We start from the raw sequence: 18,633 nt of genomic DNA, 5'->3' as shown, positions 1-18,633 counted from the left end.
CACCAAAAAAAATTTAAAAATTCACATTCCATACAATTAGTTATTGATGATATTTATAGTTTAATTTTTTTTTTCAATTACTGCAGTTATTATAGGAAAACTAAAACTAATTTAAAAAAAACAAATATCAATAAATAATATTTTTTCGAATTAATTTTTAAGAAAGAACACTAATCTCATTTAAATTTGAGAATAGATCATTATAATACACATTTAATATGAAGTTCTCAAATTGGATATCAAATTCTAAAAGTCGAGTAACATATTATTGTGGAGTCAAAGTAAATAATTTAATGAGAGCAAATAAATATTATTATCATGTACTACTCAAAAAAATTTTAAATTATAGTGGGGCGCTTGACCCCACACCAATACAAGTAGATCCGTCCCTCCCAGCAGTCTTTATAATTTTATGAAATTTATAATCAAATTTTTATTATACTAAAAATGTTAAAATTAATAGAGACTATTCTTTTTCAAATTTAAAACACCCATATTTAAGAGTTAAATTTTTAAATTTGTACATCTTTTTGTTTTTATAATATTATGTTTAATTTATTCTAAATTGTTTTACAATAAAATTTAATTATAAAATTTAAAATGATGTAAGAAGTCAATTAAAAACTATAAATATAAGAATTTAATTACAAATTTAATGAAATTATAGAAATCGGTAGAATTTTAACACTGATAAATTTACTCACAAAAAAACGAAATTAAAATTGTACCCATGAAAGATATGCTCCATATGACAAAACTATCCAAACCTTAAAAGACTACTTAAAATCTTTAAATTATCCTTTTTTAGACCCTAATTTTTCTTACTCCTTTTCTATCCCCAATGCAAATACTACAAGCAATACAATAATGCTATAAAATTAATAAAGACTAATTCAATCAAAGAACTAAATGTTAAAAAACTTGTTTTGATTTGATAATTTTTTAATCATCGACCATGCAACAAGAAATTCTGACAACCTTGTAATCTTGCTTGAGAGAATCAAAAGAGACAACAATAATGGCAGTGTAGAGAAAGCAATAGTGGCAGGATCGCAAAAAGCTAACATAGCGACAGAGAAAAGGGTTGCAGATGACGAGGGAGTTATAGTAGTGGCCGACTATGATGCAAACAAGGCCATGGCTAACTCCAACGATAGAAAAATTTGTAGTAGAGGATGGTAGGAGGGAGGAGGAGGGTAGAGCCGGAGTCGGAAAAGAAGAGATTGTCATGGCTGAGGGAGTAGCAAACGACGATGAATATGAATTTGAGCAAGTGCTTAACCTTCAGTGTCTATGTCCTATCAGCACAAAACGCAGCAAGACATTTATTAATGACCTCTGCTTGATCAAGGCTAGCTTCTGAGAAAAGAATGAGGTCATCTGCAAAGCACAGATGAGATAACTCCGACCCATCTCTTTTTATATGGATGGGCTTCCAAAACCCGTGACCGACAGCCGCATTGATGAGCTGAGAGAGCCTTTCAATACAAAGGACAAAAATATAAGGAGAAATGGAGTCTCCTTATCTAATACCTCTCGCAGGAGTGAATTCATCAAGATCCTCACAATTTCATAAGACTCTCATTCTAACATTAGAAATGCAGTGAAGAATGAGATTAATGGTATGGGTAGGGAACCCGATGTCTTTGAGGGTGTCTTCCACAAAATTTTTCTTAAGCCTATTATAGGCCTTTTGAAGGTTAATCTTAATAGCCATCCAATCTTTTGAGCTTTTTTATTTCTCATAGAATGAATCACCTCTTGAACAATAATGATATTATTAGAACTATGTCTGCCAGAGACAAAACTATATTCGGTAGGCTGGACAATCTTATTCATAAGCCTGCGCAATTGATTAGCAAGAATCTTGGTAATCACTTTATAAAAAATATTACAAAGACTAATAGGACGCATTTGTCTGGGGCTAGTAACATGGTCAATTTTAGGAATCAGGGTGATAAGGGTTTTATTAATCTCTCCAACCTTCCTTGGATCCAATAAAATATGTTGCACCAGAAAACACAAATCCATTCCAACATAATCCTATTGGCTTTGATAAAAAATGGGTTGAGTGCCATCTCTCTCTGGCACTTTAAGACTCCCCATATTAAATGTGGTTTCCTTAATTTTTAAATTAGTAACCATGCTGCCAATACGGTTAATCTCCTCAGCGTTAAGATTGGAAAAACAATTATATAGGACAAAAGGAGCTCCAGACAAAGTATCCTTATCAAGATCCATAAAAAAAAGTTTTAGCTAGATCCTCCAAGAGACTAGGTTCTGTGATCAGGTTGCCTGCATCATCAACAAGAGAAGATAATTTATTCCATCTTCTTCTAACTATAGTTGATCCGTGAAAGTATTTCATGTTACGATCTCCGAACTCGATCCACTTGTACCTAGATTTTTGGTACCACAAAAGTTCTTTATGGGCCAGCACCTCTTTATATTCACCTCAGGGCTGTTTTTGAAGATTCTCAAGGAAATAATTATTGCTAGTAGCCAATTTAAAAGCAATGCCTTGAAGTCTTCTTAATATAGTTCTTTTGTTCTTGAAAATGTCCCCAAACACATTAGTATTCTAGTCTCTAAGAGAATTCTTGAAACTCACAGTACTACTAGTCCAAGAGGAAGAGACATCTCAAAAATTTATGACCAAATTATTGAAATTCGGGTGTGACAGCCAAGCCACCACAAAGTGAAAAGTTTGCCGATTCCTGTTATGTATAGAAGTAGCATAAGGTTGCAGGCAGATGGGAGTATGGTCAGTGCAGTAATTCGGCAAATGCTTCAAGATCCCTTCCAGGAAAGTTAATTGCTAATTTAAATTACTCGAGCCTCGATCTAATCTCTCGACAAGGTTCTCCCTTTTTCAAGTGAACGACCAACAAACAAAGTCCATATCAACCAGCTCGCATTCAGAGATGTATCTTTGGAAGTCAGAGCACACATTATGCGTAGCATTCACAAAATCCCTTTGACACTCATAGTCATGAAAGATAGCATTAAATTTACCTAATAAACACTAAGGAAGGTTTATATTTCTATCCAGGGATCGCAGCTTGTTCCAAAGATTCTCTCTACTAATGCGTTGGGGGCTTCCATATACCACAAAGAGGAGCCGAGGAATCAAATCAACACCAATAACCTTGAGATGAACTAACTGGCAATTTTGCTCCAAGACATCAACTTTTTATGTACTAGAGTCCCAAAGGCACTAGACACCACCAGAACGTCCATTGACTTCGACAATGAAGGAGCTATCAAAACCAATTTTATTTTTGATCTGTAAACCATGCACCCACTAATTTGAGATTCTAGCAAAATCCTGAAATTAGCATCATATTCCTTTCTGGGGTCTTTGATGAGAGAGTGGAAAGTTTTGCTATTAGCACCCCGGCAATTCCAACAATAACATTCATGATAACAAACTAAAAGGAAAAAAGTCACCAACGACTAAATCAAACCTGGGCATGAGGCCCCGACTTGTCGTGTTGCTTACCCAGGAAATTATCACTCTTTTTACTTTCTTGTCACTAGAATCAAGCATAATCACATCCGTAGGTCTTTCAAGGTATTTTCTGGCATCATGATCCGTCACGAGAGTCAGCTGAAAGCCAGAAGAACTTGCATTTAACATTAAATGATTATTCCTTACTGCAAAACTTTCCTGACCAGAAAATACTTGCTTCATAGCATCATAAGCTTCATATTGTTCCTTTTGAAGATGTCATATATAATTTATCACTACCCTTCCATGTCTTTTGCTTTTGGAGATTTCTTCTTTGGAGTCATAAGAATAGGGATCTTAGAACCTTCAAGAGAAGGAGGTGGAACCTTGCTATTAGAGGTGGGTTTCACTCCTTTGTCAGCACTGTGGGCACCAGCTTTGTTATGAAGGCCTTTTTTACTACTTTGTGAGTTTTTACCGGCCCCAATCTGTAATATTTTTTTGAGTAGATTAACTTTTATTGTTCACAACATGGGCTTTTCAGGACCAAGCCCATTAGACATATTCAAGGCCACGATGACATGGAATTCTTAGACGTCATGTCTGTTTTTTCCTCGTGCAAGGTATTGAATCGCGAGCCGTTAGCATTAATGGGCATATCTCCCTCATCATCTCTTTCCTGATTTATAGGAAGATCTTGATCAATCATACCTCCGATCTTTCCTTAATTATTTAGGATATTTTTTCGCCTAATATGGCGTTCAACCAATATCCAAGGCCCAAAATCAGGAGGAGCTTCATTTCCTCAAGGATCACTTCCAATTTCTTAGTTCTTTTCATTTTGGTTATTTTTTTCAGTGGAGGTTTGGTCTCGAGAGTCTATTTATTTTTCTTCACTTTCGGTCTCCTGATTTACTGTCTTCTCCATCAGATTATCAGTACATATATTTGTTTGATGACCATATTTATATTGGTTGGTTGATTCTTCTCAACACATGGAGTAGCAATCTCCACGTCTTTATTTGGTTGATTTAAGTTAACGTTAGATCTAATTCTAACTTTTTTAGTATTGCGTTGCACCAAATTTTTTTTCTATTTAAAAATTCTAGTAGAGCCTTCTTTAGTCATGATCAAAATATGGTTCAAATGGTGATTAATTAAAAATAAAAGATATATAAACAAAATATTAAAATAATAAATATATTTAACCTTTTACTTTGTTAGAACATAGAAAATTAATTAGGACAAAGTAACTAAAGCGCCATATAATAGTTTTTAGAGAAAATGATAAATAGGTCTTTGATTTTTTTGTCCGTAGATATTTATATTCTTGAAGATTAAAAAATACATTTAAATTCTGACTTTTTCAAAATCTGAACATATCGATTTCTAAGTTTAATTTGTCCTATTTTAAAAATTCTCATACTTATACATAAATGCATCTATATATCAATCAAATCAGTACAACGAAAATCATATTTAATTTTTTCATTTAGTCTACTAAATCCAAATAAACATAGAATCAGTGTATTAGATTTTGAGAAAGTAAAAAATTTAAATATATTTTCAAATTCTTAAAAATTTAAATCTCCCCCGATCAAAAGCTCTTTCTCATTTTCTCTAGTTTTCAAAACGAAAATTCTCGTATTTTATAAATTTGATATAAAAAAAGAAAAAGAAAAGGAAACGGAAACAGAAAAAAGTTGTGCTTATTTTGCAGTGTTCCCAGTTACCGGCGAGTTTGGACTGGCCGCAATCGTCGTCGCCAGCCTTCTGTGCTTCCGCCTCTGCCAGTCTACAGAGACCCGAAATTATCTCAATTCAAACATTCAAACATTCGATATTGGTTTCTCCAATTCAATCTAAGAAATCTGTGATCCTCTCTCGAGTTGGGGTTTATCTCAAAACCCAAAATCAAACCCAATCATGGAGGCATTGGCGTCAAACCCCAGAAGAAGCACTGCCTCCAACAAACAGCAACAAGAAGCGAAGATTCCGAAACCCCAACGACCGAACCAATTCCCATCACACCGGGACGCGGTGCACGTGTCCCCAAATGCGAGAAAACTGTGCGAGCTGCTGACGCGAACCCCTCCTAACGACATCGAAACTGCCCTAACTAACTGCGGGATCCGGCCTTCCCACGATGAGGTCCACGAGGTCCTCGGGCTGTGCTACAGCGTGCCGTCGTCGGCCGTGAAGTTCTTCCGGTGGGCCGGGCAGCTTCAAAAGCACTCGGGCCACGCCTGGAACTTGATGGTGGACCTGTTGGGGAAGAACGGGGTGTTTGAGTACATGTGGGACGCCATCAGGTCCATGAAGCAGCAAAAGCAGCTGGCATTGCCCACCTTTGTCTCCGTTTTCGAGAGCTACTGCACTGCTGGCAGGTTCAATGAAGCCTTTATGAGCTTCGATGTTATGGACAGGTACGGCATTCAGCCCGACGTTGTTGCCGTCAATTCCCTCCTCAGCGCCATCTGCCGCGAGGATAATCAGACAACCGTCGCATTGGACTTCTTCCACAAGATCAAGGGCAAGATTCCTCCCGACGGGGATACTTTCGCCATTTTGCTGGAGGGCTGGGAGAAGGAAGGAAATGCCGCCAAGGCCAAGAGCACGTTCGGCGAGATGGTGGTTAGAATTGGTTGGGATAGGAAGAACATGGCTGCCTACGATGCTTTCTTGATGACATTGGTTCGTGCATTGCAGGTTGATGAGGCTGTCAAGTTCTTGAAGGTGATGAAGGACCATGACTGCTTCCCAGGTTTGAAATTCTTTACCAATGCTCTTGATATTATCATCAAGCAAAACGATGCCGCTAATGCTGTTATTTTGTGGGATGTCATGCTTGAGAGTGCCTTGGTAGTCCCTAACTTAGTAATGTACAATGCTGTCATTGGCTTGCTTTGCAATAACAATCAGATAGATCACGCCTTTCGCCTGCTCGATCAGATGGCCTTTCAGGGTGTTTTCCCTGACTCCCTCACTTATAACATTGTTTTTGAGTGTTTGGTGAGGAACAAGAAGGTTCATGTGGCCGAGAGGTTCTTCAACGAGATGGTGAAGAACGAGTGCCCGCCCACCAGTACCAACTGTACCTCGGCCATTGCAATGTTCTTTGATCGTGATGATCCTGAGGCAGCGCAATCGATTTGGACTTACATGGTTGAGAATCATATTAAGCCGCTCAGTGATGCTGCCAATGAGGTGCTACTTGGTCTTTGTCAGCTGGGCCGGCTCTCGGAGGTGAAAAGGTCAGCAGAAGACATGCTGGATAGGAAGATCATGATATATGAGTCCACAATGGCAAAGTTGAAGGATGCATTCTATAGAGATAGTAGGACTGCGAGGGACAGATATGACAGTCTGTCCAGGAGGTGGAAAGCTCATGGCAAATTGTAATTTAGACAAACCTTTTCTTTTTGTGTTGAACTTTTCAGTATATAGCCATCACTGACTGAGATAGTGTTAAATGAGTTTTATCCTTTCACTCCCTCGCGGTAAGCCTTTCCCTTTGAAATTCTTTTGCATCGGGAGTTATTTTTGTTGTCTATAGTCTTTCTTCCATTCATATTACATGTTTATGTTAAATGTTTACAGGTGGTCATTATTCTTGATTCTTCTGTCTTCTATTTCATGTTCATGAGGTTGGTATTTTTGAAGTTGGCAACAGTGCTACTTGAGAATTGAGATGAACTTCATTGAGGCTCCTGAATTGTAGTTTCTTTGTGCGTGAGGATTTTGAGTTTCCACATATTATGGAGTTACCATAATATGAATTGCTTTGTATGCGTGAATAATTTGCTTTGAAAATAACGTTAGTATTTTAGCTGGAGGTTAAGTCTTCACCTCAATGGTACGGGTGATGACTTGTGATGTGGTAATCACGAGTTCGAATGCTGGAAATAATCTCTCCACTTGTGGTAGTAAGGTTGCAAATAAGCCTACCTTCCTTAAACACCATCCACTGGGAAAGCCTAATGCTTTTACAGTTCTGCCCAGCTTTATCTTTCACTCATTCACACTCTGGTTCTCTGGCTTTTTTTATTTGTATCACCCGTACAACCATGGTGGAGTTTCTATATTTTCATTCTCCAGCAATTTCCCCCTCTTCTTTTGCTCAAAATGCTTTAATATGTGAGCTTACCAAGCTTGGCAATTTTGGTTGCCTTCCATTACAGTTCAGATTGCAGAAGTACTGTGATCTAATACTCATGAAGTATTGAGTGTTACAAAGGGGTAGCAGCATATCTGGTTACTATTTGTAATATGGAATTTTTACTAATTATATGTGGGTCTTGAATGCAAACGCCTCATGTATCATGTCCTGTCATTTTTGTCATCACCTTGGTGATGCAAATGGGGAACATGGTATTGAGGATCCAACTTTTATAGTTGAAGGATAAAAGCTCCTTTAGTGGTCTGCATGCCACTCTGAGGGTCTTGTTTTCTTTTAAGTTTGGCAAACTTAGAAGGAAAAGTTCAATACCAGGTGGATACCTGTGATATTGTTCTTCAATTTGGAGAGATCATCAATTTATTTTTGCAAGTTTGCCATGCTCTTGAAGAGATTAAGAATTGATTGACAGGAGCAATCTTTCTCCAGAGCCACAGGACTTAACAATAGTCCTTGTCTCTGTTTTGGTTAGTTTGTGTTTATCTTCTATTTTTCTGATCTTCAATTACCTTTGAAAGTCGTCCGCAAGATTGTGCTGCAAATGCCAAGCCCCGGCAGTTGTCGTTGCAAATATTTGACAAGCATGAGCAGCATTAGATGGCCAACAGTTGGCGCAAGGGTTGATGTTTGAATTCTCACATTTTATTCAAGGTTTCCTGTTTAGTTATTCTTGTGATTTGTGAATGTTTGGAACGGTGGTCATTCTTATGAAAGCTTTACTTAAACCAAATGTAAGCGTGAGGCACTAGTGCACTAAACTAATGTTAAGTGCGGTCTGTTTATTCGGTTTTCAGTATCAAATTATGCACAGGAATTATCAGTGTTTGTACGATGTTATGATTCTGTTCTATAGTTCACACATTCATCGCTTAATGCGTGCAGCTATCGTTGTAATGTATGATTGAATATGTAGTACAAACTTGCAAGCAAACTGTTATTAGTTACCTTGGTTTGTTCTATTACACTGCACTTGTGAAAAATTTCATGGATAAAGCTGATTCGTTTCTAGACCTTATTAAGGCTTCTCATAGTTTGCGAATCATTCTGTTAGTTTTGTACCCTTAACATTTATGCGTCTGATAAAGCAGTTGCTGCTTTTTTATGTAAAAATGGTCTAACTAAATTCATGTATATATATTTTTATAAAACATAAGTTGTACTTGATAGAGTGCTTAATCAGGTTTAAATAAGAGGGGGAATCAGTATATAACTGAGTGTGATTCATACGCGTTACATATCCTAGACATAAGATTTGCAGTGTTTATTTTGAATGTGTAACTCTGGATACAGTCACCTAAAAATAGGAAAACGTTCTTTTACAACAAGTTTGTTTTTAAAGCAAGGGGGAAAAATGTATATTTACTATTTCTTTATAATCTTTTATGCTAGTGTTTACTACTAAGACGTAAAGATAAAATGTTATTTGCTAATCTAGAAGTGTGTATAAGGTTGTAAATTGTAATTCTCCCCAAGTAGGAATATGTACTAGTTAATATATGCTTTACGCATGCAAGTGTGGACCCCCTTATACTTGAGAACAGAATTTGCTATGAAGGCAGAGTAAGAAGAAGGATTTTGCATCTAGCAATGCAAGTTTGGTATTTTACCTTTTCACAATTAACATATAAACCAAGATTCCCAGTTCATGGGTAATATTTGCTATATGGCAATTGAAGTTTCTAATCATATAAACAGTAGGGAAATCATAGTCTCACAAAATTTGAATATATTCTTAACAGGATCAAATGCTTTAAAGTTGGGAAAGGAATTAAACGAAGATACTAAAACCCCATTGTAAATAGAGATAAAGAACCCAAATTGTTTATGTGCTTCATGTTCTGAAGCCAAACTGCTCTCTTTTCACCACAACACAGAGCAAAACAGAGAGAAAGCAGAGCAGTGGGAAAAAGAATGTTTTAGTCCCTCAAGACTGATTGATTCATGCTCTATGCCTACGGCTTTCAAGAGAAAACTCGACCTCCATCGGCGGCAGGGCCGAACGAACCCCTTGATCTGGCTAGCAGCGATCCTATGCACCATCATAGCCATAGCAGTTGTGATTGCAGGGATAGTAGTTTTCATTGCATACTTGGTCATCCATCCAAGAGTACCTGTGATCAGCATCACCAATGCTCATTTAGACCTTCTCCGGAACGACTACGCCGGCCTCCTCCAGACACAGCTCACAGTCATTGTGAGGGCTCACAATGGCAATGCCAAGGCTCATGCTACTTTCTCTGACATAAGCTTCAACATCAGCTTCCAAGGCCAAGGCATAGCCGTGCTCGTTGCGGATTCTTTGGAGGTTCCTAAGAATAGTACTAAGGATCTTAACTATGTTATTCAGTCTTCTTCCATTCCTTTGACTCCTGATCAAATGGAGAAAGTGGATGATTCTTGGAAGAAGAATGAGATTGCCTTCGATTTCAAGGGAAATGCAAGGACTCGGTGGAGGATAGGGCCTGTAGGATCTGTTAAGTTCTTGTGCCGCTTGAACTGTCAACTCAAGTTCCATCCTTTGAATGGCAGCTATATTCCAAATAGGTGCACCTCAAAATCAAAATGAATCTCTTCTTATTCTCCTCCTTCTTTCATAATTCAACTTACATATTCTTATTTTTCTTGCCTATGTAGATATTATTTCAGCTAATAAAATTCAGTATCTATTCTTAGATTCTTTGCTTTTCAAGTAGATTGTCATGTCTTAATATTTCTTCATGTGTAACTCAGCAAACATGTCTCAGTGTTTCATAATATATTTCCGGCATGAAACCCTTCTCCTTTTATTTTTATATTTTAACTAATTTGGGTGGTCGACTAACAATAAAATAGAGTGAAAACAGAAAAGAAATTTTTTTTTGTTGTACTTAAAAGTGAGAAAGTTTGATATATTATTTTGCAGAAATTACAAAATAAGTTCATCTTTTATTTATTTAATTTATTTTATAGTTAATTTTAGCTGGCAAACTTTATTATCACTAATTTTGTTTTCAACTTACACCCAAGTAAGCAAACAAGGGTCAATGAGTTACAGCTCAAATGATATAGTATTTCCATACTCAATTAAGAGGTTGCGGGTTCGAGTCTCCTATCTTTGATAAAAAAAAGTAAGCAAACAAAGAAGAGGGAAAATATTACGAAATTCAAATTGAGAGTTAATAGTGAAAGATTCATCCGTAAGGAAAAGACAAGTAAAATCCAAATCCTTTCTTCAACGTTGAAAAAGTGTCAATGATTTGCACCTTTTGCTTCTTTTTGGAAACTTTCTAGTGAAGCTTTGCTCTCTCGAGCATATTGTAGGGTAAGTATTAGGTATTTGGCAATACCTTTGTTGTTAAGTTTAATGGTAACACCTATATTGTTTTTAATTCATTTCCCTCTTTTTGGATATCTCTAATATATTAGTATTTTAATATTTCAACTTTCAAGCTTGTATTATATATTAAAAAAAATGAAAAAATAAAAGTTGTTATGAAATAAGGGATAAACAAAAAGATAATTACTGAAATTGAAAAAGAAAAGATAAATTAAAATAAAAAAAGTTTAAAATTAAATACAAAGAGAATTATTTTATTTTTTTATTTAATTTTTTGATACAATAAGATAGAAACTCACTAAACTTAACTTATTCACATCTAGTTCATAACTGAATCAAAGGGACTCATTAAACATTCTACCTATTTTTTTGATATAATAAGAGAGACTCAATCACTCACTCAATTTCACTTATCTACACTATGATTTTATCACGAAATTAAAAAGGGGGATTTTCACACCTCTAATCACTCAATGACGGCTATAATAATAATTTAAAATGTATTTATAACATCTTATTAGATTAAAATAAAAGAAATCTTAAACTCATTAAAATAAAATCTAATCTAGTAATTAAATAAATAAAATCAAAATATATAAAATTAAATATAATATTCTAATACTTAAAAATATAAACTAATAACTACTAAATAATACTTAAATTCTTTATATCACGAACATTTGAAGCATGTATCAAAAGTATATCATAAAACGTATCATATCTTATATTTTTAAAATAAAAAAGCTCAAGATTCAAGAGACAACAAATTTTATTATTTTTTATCAGCATTTTTAATCATCAATTTAATTCTTTTAGTCTGAACCTACTTTTAATCTACACTTTTAAATATTGATGACTAAATGATAGCACAAAATAATAAATTTTATTCATCCTCTAACATTTTTGTTTTAATATTTTATTGCTATCTGTGACTTTTTATTTTTGAAGAGTAAAATCATTATTATTGAAATATCTATAGCTATATCTTCACTTATTTTATTTATGAAAAAAGCATAATTGAAATTCAAGTATAAGTGTATAACAAAACATTAATAACCTAACAAAAGTGAGATATAAATATTTATTGCGATAACGCCCTTTTTCAAATTCAAATTCTTAACTTTCTTTTTAAAATAAGAAAGTTAAAGACAAACCTACCCCTTGATTTTGTAGTGTAGGCCACTAAAAATAAAATTATAAAATGTAAACGTTAAGAATTGAATTGTTTGGGCCAAGGAAATGAGAATATGTGGCAACATAGCTTAAGATGTAGACACATCATACATGGAATGGTAATGACGGCGCTATCGTTGAGCCCCCTCATGAATAGGGCCCACTTTGGACCCAAACGTAAAATGGGCCCACTTGAGCCCGATTTCTCGCGGTCGGTGTTCCTACAATCGTGACCGTAGAAACTTTGACGATAAAGATTTATTTGAGAAGAATGCATTGGGTGGCATCACGTTCACATCACATCACATCAACTTTGAATGCTTGATATGCTGCTCTTGTTGTTTCTCTCACTATTAAATGCAAACTCACATCGCTCCATTACTGCATTTCTTCTTGAATTCAATTCAATCTCGTTTTCATTCTTCATTCCTCTATCCTCGATAAGCTCGTATAGAAACTTGAAACAAAGCACCTTCAGAAAATTAAAAACGCCATTGAAGAAGTAGTGAAGTTTGAACAATAATTTTGGTGTGCTCAGGTATAAAATTTTCTTAATGCTTGTTACGTTTTACGCTTCTTTATTTATCTCTCCAAGTGTTCTACTATAACTTCAGCTCCATCTTCGCTGAGCTTCTCCATTTTCTTTTGATTTAATTTTTTAGTATCCGTTGAAACATTTTGATTTTGAATAAAAAAATATTATTATAAAAAGAAAATGAAGAAGGAAAGAGGAATGCTATGAGACCAGTAACTTTTGTGATTTGTAGCCATTAAATAGTCATCAATGATAATTTTAATAGTATAAGATTGGTGTGAGATTTCATCTAATGGCTCACTTTTTTTGCTGGTTACATACTGCTAGCCAGAATTTAACAAAGTTGTTCGCCTTAGACTTTTCCAGAAGGAAAAGGTGTAATTGTAACGTGTAAATCTGGGATGGGCACATGGATGGTGCAGATCCCTGTTTTCTTGGCTTTTTTGACCTCATCTTGATTACTACCTTCAAAAGGTTTCCATAAGTAGTGCCTTTTTTCCGCTCAAACACACTGCTTTTTCTATTTTACTTTCCCGTATTCTTTTCCCCTAACTTTGCCTATTGCATAATTAATTAATTAATCCCTTCTTAACATAACACGTGACATCCGTGTACTTGATGATGAAGATTAATATGATTTATAATAATAAAGTTACGTAGAAATATAATATTCTCACATGAATGCATGATCAAACCAAACATTTTGCGTAGCCTTAGATTTGAATTGATTAATGTCTCTAATTGTATGTGTATCTTTTGTATTGGATCGGTGCTTGAGCTAAAAGCTGTTTTCTTAATAATTATTAATTAGACAAAGATATTTGATATGAGGATACAATTAATTGTTGGAAATAAATTTATTTGGATAACATATATTTGCAACAGTTTCTTTGAAGCAACAGTGTCGTTTCTTTGAAGGAGGAAAAGGATGTTAGTGATGAAGAAAAGACTAGCTTGCTGCACCAGGACACCCAAAATTAGCACTGATTTTGATCGTGACCACCAAGCCAGTAAGTTCCCATACTCCTCTTAATAAAATATTATTATTATTCAAAAAAAAAAATGTTTATCGTTAATATAACCATATCATCAGGGCGGGACAATCCAAATTAAATCAAGGGACGATAAATGTTGCATATACACGTACATCTTTCTTTTCTAGTATTAAGAAAAAATATAAAAAGTTATAGTAGAAAATTTCTAGTATGATTTCTCAAAAATAAATATATGAAATCTCTCCTAAAAATTTGAATGGTTATAGTAGAAAATTTCACTGAAAGAGTTTATATATCACTGTCACTACCTGATACTATACTAAGTTCCCACGTAAAATAAATAAATAAATAAATGACTACTTAGTGTCAGTTTAATACGAGAGTATTAGCCCGTTTGGAAAGCTTCAAAAGTAGTTTTTTTGAACTTTTAACTTATGAAAAGTAGTAGTATTAATGTTTGGTACAATTTTTAAAACTAAATTGCAGCTTTTTAAGAAGCTATTTAGGAGCTTATAGAGAAGTTAAAAAAATGACTTCTCTCATAATACTATTACTTTTTATCACATTTCTATAAAATAAGTATTTTTAAAGCTAAAAATCCAAACACAAAATAACTTTTTTATAAGCTACTTTTAATATAATCATTTATTGTTTAAGCTATTTTGTCAAAAAGAGCCCAGTTTGAGGAAACAACTTATAAATAGCTTAAATAGCTTAAATAATAAATGACTATATTAAAAGTAACTTATAAATAAGTTATTTTGTATTTGGATTTTTAGTTCTAAAAGTGCTTATTTTATAGAAATGTGATAAAAAGTAATAGTATTATGAGAGAAGTAATTTTTTTTAACTTCTCTGTAAATTATTAAATAACTTTTTAAAAAGCTGCAATTTAATTTTAAAAATTGTACGAAACATTAATACTATTACTTTTCATAAATCAAAAGTTCAAAAAAATTACTTTTAAAACTTTTTAAACAGGTCCTAAGTGACCTATAAGCGCCTAAGATTTTCAAAGATTCATGATGTTGCACGTCAATTGATTAGGTGCATCTATAGATGCAAATTTTAGAAGTATACAGCGTACAATGAATGAAGCGAATGAAGGGTGTAGTGTGTGTACCCCACTTACTAGTTACTAGCTTGGTCTCTGGGTCAAATGTACATTTATTTAATTGGGTTGTGCCTACTTACTTCCTCTGCAACTCCCCCTGCCACAGGCAAATACAAATTCAATTGAGGACTTTCAAAAATTGAAAACTATGCATACACTGTACTGTATCTTCGGATTTGGATTGGGATGGAGATTGTGGATTGTACCTCTTTCTTCCCTACCTTTCAAGAGCTACATGTAGTTCCAAATTAATACATAGATTTTAATAAAGTATAATATTGCAGAAATAGATAAAATCACTTCTAAATAAATACGGGTAATTAGTAATTACTTCCTGATTAATCAATAAATTAAATTAAAACTTTTGGTAAATGTTGGAACATTTAATTTAAAAATATTGGGCAACACCAAAAGATTTTATACTTTGAGTTTGAGAATAAAATTAAAACTTTTAGTAATGTTGGAACATTTAATATGTTTTTCCTTTTTTCCTAAAATGAAAAGTTCTCATAGTGCTATTTTATTTTATTCAAAAAGTTAACCACGAATTGATAAAAAGGATTAGCGTCCAATCTCTTCAAATCTAGTTGCATGTGACAAACTTGACTAATGCTCTCTTGTGTGATTTTGAACCTGAGTGCCTTATTGTGTGGCATGTCTTCGTGGAAGCATTTCATACAACAATTGTGTACTAAGATTATTTTGTCTAAACATATTTAAGTATTAACTATAACCAACCGCTTATGTTTGTGTTATAGTTTTATTACTTCACATGTCTTTAGATAAACAATTTCTCAACATTTAAGACTGAAGAGGACAGGATAACTAACACATGTTCTATATTTCTTGTCCCTTGTCAATGTTTTCTAAATCGTCCAGCAGAGATGTTTGACCTGCTAAATAATTATTGATGTTGAATATAATGACCTTGGTATAACTCTGACTCCTTATGAGCTCGTGCTTTTAAGAAGCTTGATAATAACTTTGTAAAATGCTGCTGAGTAGCTTTTGTTAAAAATAGCAACAACCAGCAAACCACCCAATTAATTGTTTGACAACTTTTAACACTGGAATGTTTCAGGGATTATGACATATGATGGCCTTGAGAGTTGCATTCATGACAACCAATCTTCTGAAGATGAAAGCAGAACTAGCAGAGGAGATGGATGTATAACCGATTCATTCAATGACGATGACTTCAGTTGTTCATCCAGTAAAGATACTTTCAGATCATTCTCTTCACAATGTTTGAAAATGAANAGAGTCCTCAACATTTTTATGTCAAAGAGAAGCCTGCTTATGCTATGCAGTGTTCGGATGTGGAAGCCATGAGAGAAAAGTTCTCAAAGTTGCTGCTAGGTGATGATATTACAGGAGGAACTAAGGGCCTCAATACAGCTTTAGCTTTGTCTAATGCCATCTTTAGCCTATCAGGTTTGCTTTCGATGCATTTTACCTTTTTTCAATCTCTCACTTCCATTTATATATGAGAAAATTACATATATTTTCAAAAAAATTTGTCTCTGAATTTAATATGAGTTTGTAATCCCAAAATATGCAGTGACGGTGTTTGGTGAGTTGTGGAAATTGGAACCGTTACCTGAAGAACGGAAGAGCAAATGGCAAAGAGAAATGGACTGGTTGCTGTCTCCTACAAACTATATGGTTGAGTTGGTTCCTGCAAAGCAAAATGCTGCCAATGGTGGAATCTTTGAGGTATTGTTTCATTTGATCTGGAATGGAAATGATTTAACATTTTATATGAATCACACTGCAGTACAATAAGATAGTCATCGTGTTTGAACAGATAATGACCCCGAAAGCTCGTTCTGATGTCCACATGAATCTTCCAGCACTTCAGAAATTGGACTCTATGCTTATTGTAGGTCAAAATCTTCATTTTATAAACATCCTGTAGAATCACTATGTAGACTGTATTGACATCTTAATGTTTTGACTGACAGGAGACACTAGAATCCATGGTGAATACTGAGTTTTGGTATGAAGAGGGAGGAAGCCGGGCAGAAAGGAGGAGCATGAGTGTAAGACAAAGCAAAAGATGGTGGTTGCCCTCACCCCAAGTACCAAGTACTGGGCTTTCGGAGACTGAACGAAAGAGGTTGATTCACCGGGGAAGGGTGGTACACCAAATATTCAAGGCTGCCAAATCGATAAATGATAATATTTTGCTTGAAATGCCTGTTCCAACAATTATTAAAGATGCACTTCTAAAGGTGAGACTTGGAACTCTGGAGACTTGGAATTATATGTTTTTGTTAACCTCAACCACTATATTCCCAATAGTGACGATTCAAGATACCAGAAAAATAGGATGAATCTATGGTTAGGTATAAATGTATAAAGTATGAACATGAATAGAACATTCCATTATAAGGAATAGTATTGGTTGTTAATTCTTAATCTGGTAACACAAGAAAATTTGCAAGTTTTTTCATTCTTGGATCAAGAAATATGCAATCATAATGCTAGATAAACTTTCTGTGCACTGTAATGCAATCTTCATTGAATCATAGGTAATGCAATCTTCATTGAATCATCGACTAAAATAATCTCTGCATTTTCAGTCTGGAAAGGCAAGCCTGGGAGAGGAATTGTACATGGTTTTGACAGCTGAATCAAGCAGTGGAGAAGAAATGCTCAAGTATCTTAATTTAAAAACTGAACATAAAGCCTTAGAGACTGTTAATAAATTAGAAGCCGCTATGTTTTCATGGAAAGAAAGAATGAGAATTACACAAGAAGATAGTGGCAAGTCCCCACTACGAACCTCATGGCCTTTCATGAAGGACTCCATGCCAAGTACCGAAAAGGTGGGGCTGTGGTTGGACCGCGCACAAACTCTTTTAAAACTGCTTAAAAGTAGATACCCAAACCTTCCTCAAACATTTCTTGATGCTGCCAAAGTTCAGTATGGCAAGGTGAGTTTCTAAATGTTACTTATTCTAAGTTTGGAAAGTTTCCTACATACGCTTTCATTTATCTGCTTCAATAACAAGCATGTTACTGATATTTGTCCCCAAGAAAAATGAAAAATCCATGTCATATTGAATTATTGTCTACAAAGATCTTTTTAGATTGATCTTGGTTTGAAAGATCTTTTCAAACTGTAAAATTAATCTACCTTAGAATGTCATACTAAAATATCTTAAACATATTTTTTTGTGTTATAAAATGAAGATCTTTTTCCTACAAGAATGAAAAGAGAGAATTATGAGTCGTTGAGGTCCAAAAGTTTCTCCTTATCAATGGCGTGGAAAATTTTCAAACATTAAAGTGGTAATGTTAGCTGCTTCTTTCTGCAGGATATTGGGCATTCCATTCTGGAAGCATATTCCAGAGTTCTTGCAAGTTTAGCCTTAAGCATACTATCTAGAATAGGGGATATACTGCAGGAGGATGCTTTAAGCAATCCGAATTCCCCCATGGCATCAATTAATTCTTACTCTCCTGGGACAAGTCTTTCAGAATCTTGGGTGGCTAGCTCACATGTCAAGCACTCGTTGATTGATAAGATGAACAAGGCAGATGGACAGTACTGTGAATCTAGTTGCGATAGTAATTCTGATTTAGAGCTTTCATCTGCAGAGGCCAAAGCCAACTCTGTAACTAGCACACCAAGCCGTAATCGAGTTTGGTGCATTGGTAGAGAGGCTTGTAAAAGTGTGTCTCCCTGAGTATCCCCATAGGAGGCTTTTGGAGCCTAATTTTGTATATGACTAAATGTTGATAATTGTTGTTAACATATGCTTATTATTAATGCAAGCAAATTAATAGATTTTGCCTCATAAACTCTTTTGTTATGTACCATGGTGGTATATAAGAGTTTCTTTCTGACTAGGCTAAAATAAAAT

At 34.6% G+C, this 18,633-nt stretch overlaps 2 protein-coding genes and 1 pseudogene across 2 annotated transcripts; all 3 read left to right on the top strand.

Moving 5' to 3' along the window:
* Positions 5,087 to 7,453, top strand: LOC107623909 (pentatricopeptide repeat-containing protein At1g77360, mitochondrial-like). Its single transcript, XM_016326310.2, has one exon. It carries the CDS (start codon positions 5,378 to 5,380, stop codon positions 6,851 to 6,853), a length of 1,476 nt encoding a protein of 491 aa, XP_016181796.1. The 5' UTR covers positions 5,087 to 5,377; the 3' UTR covers positions 6,854 to 7,453.
* Positions 8,688 to 10,396, top strand: LOC107621982 (NDR1/HIN1-like protein 12). The gene has a single exon (XM_016323929.2). It carries the CDS (start codon positions 9,577 to 9,579, stop codon positions 10,192 to 10,194), a length of 618 nt encoding a protein of 205 aa, XP_016179415.1. The 5' UTR covers positions 8,688 to 9,576; the 3' UTR covers positions 10,195 to 10,396.
* Positions 12,451 to 18,571, top strand: LOC107622648 (annotated as a pseudogene).

This window comes from Arachis ipaensis, chromosome B10, assembly GCF_000816755.2.
Source record: "Arachis ipaensis cultivar K30076 chromosome B10, Araip1.1, whole genome shotgun sequence".
NCBI lineage: Eukaryota > Viridiplantae > Streptophyta > Magnoliopsida > Fabales > Fabaceae > Arachis > Arachis ipaensis.
This window is presented reverse-complemented; position numbering and strand designations above follow the sequence as displayed.

Bases quoted from the DNA above. Each gene is read 5' to 3' on its own strand.
- LOC107623909 (XM_016326310.2), top strand. From the start codon at position 5,378: ATGGAGGCATTGGCGTCAAACCCCAGAAGAAGCACTGCCTCCAACAAA.
- LOC107621982 (XM_016323929.2), top strand. From the start codon at position 9,577: ATGCCTACGGCTTTCAAGAGAAAACTCGACCTCCATCGGCGGCAGGGC.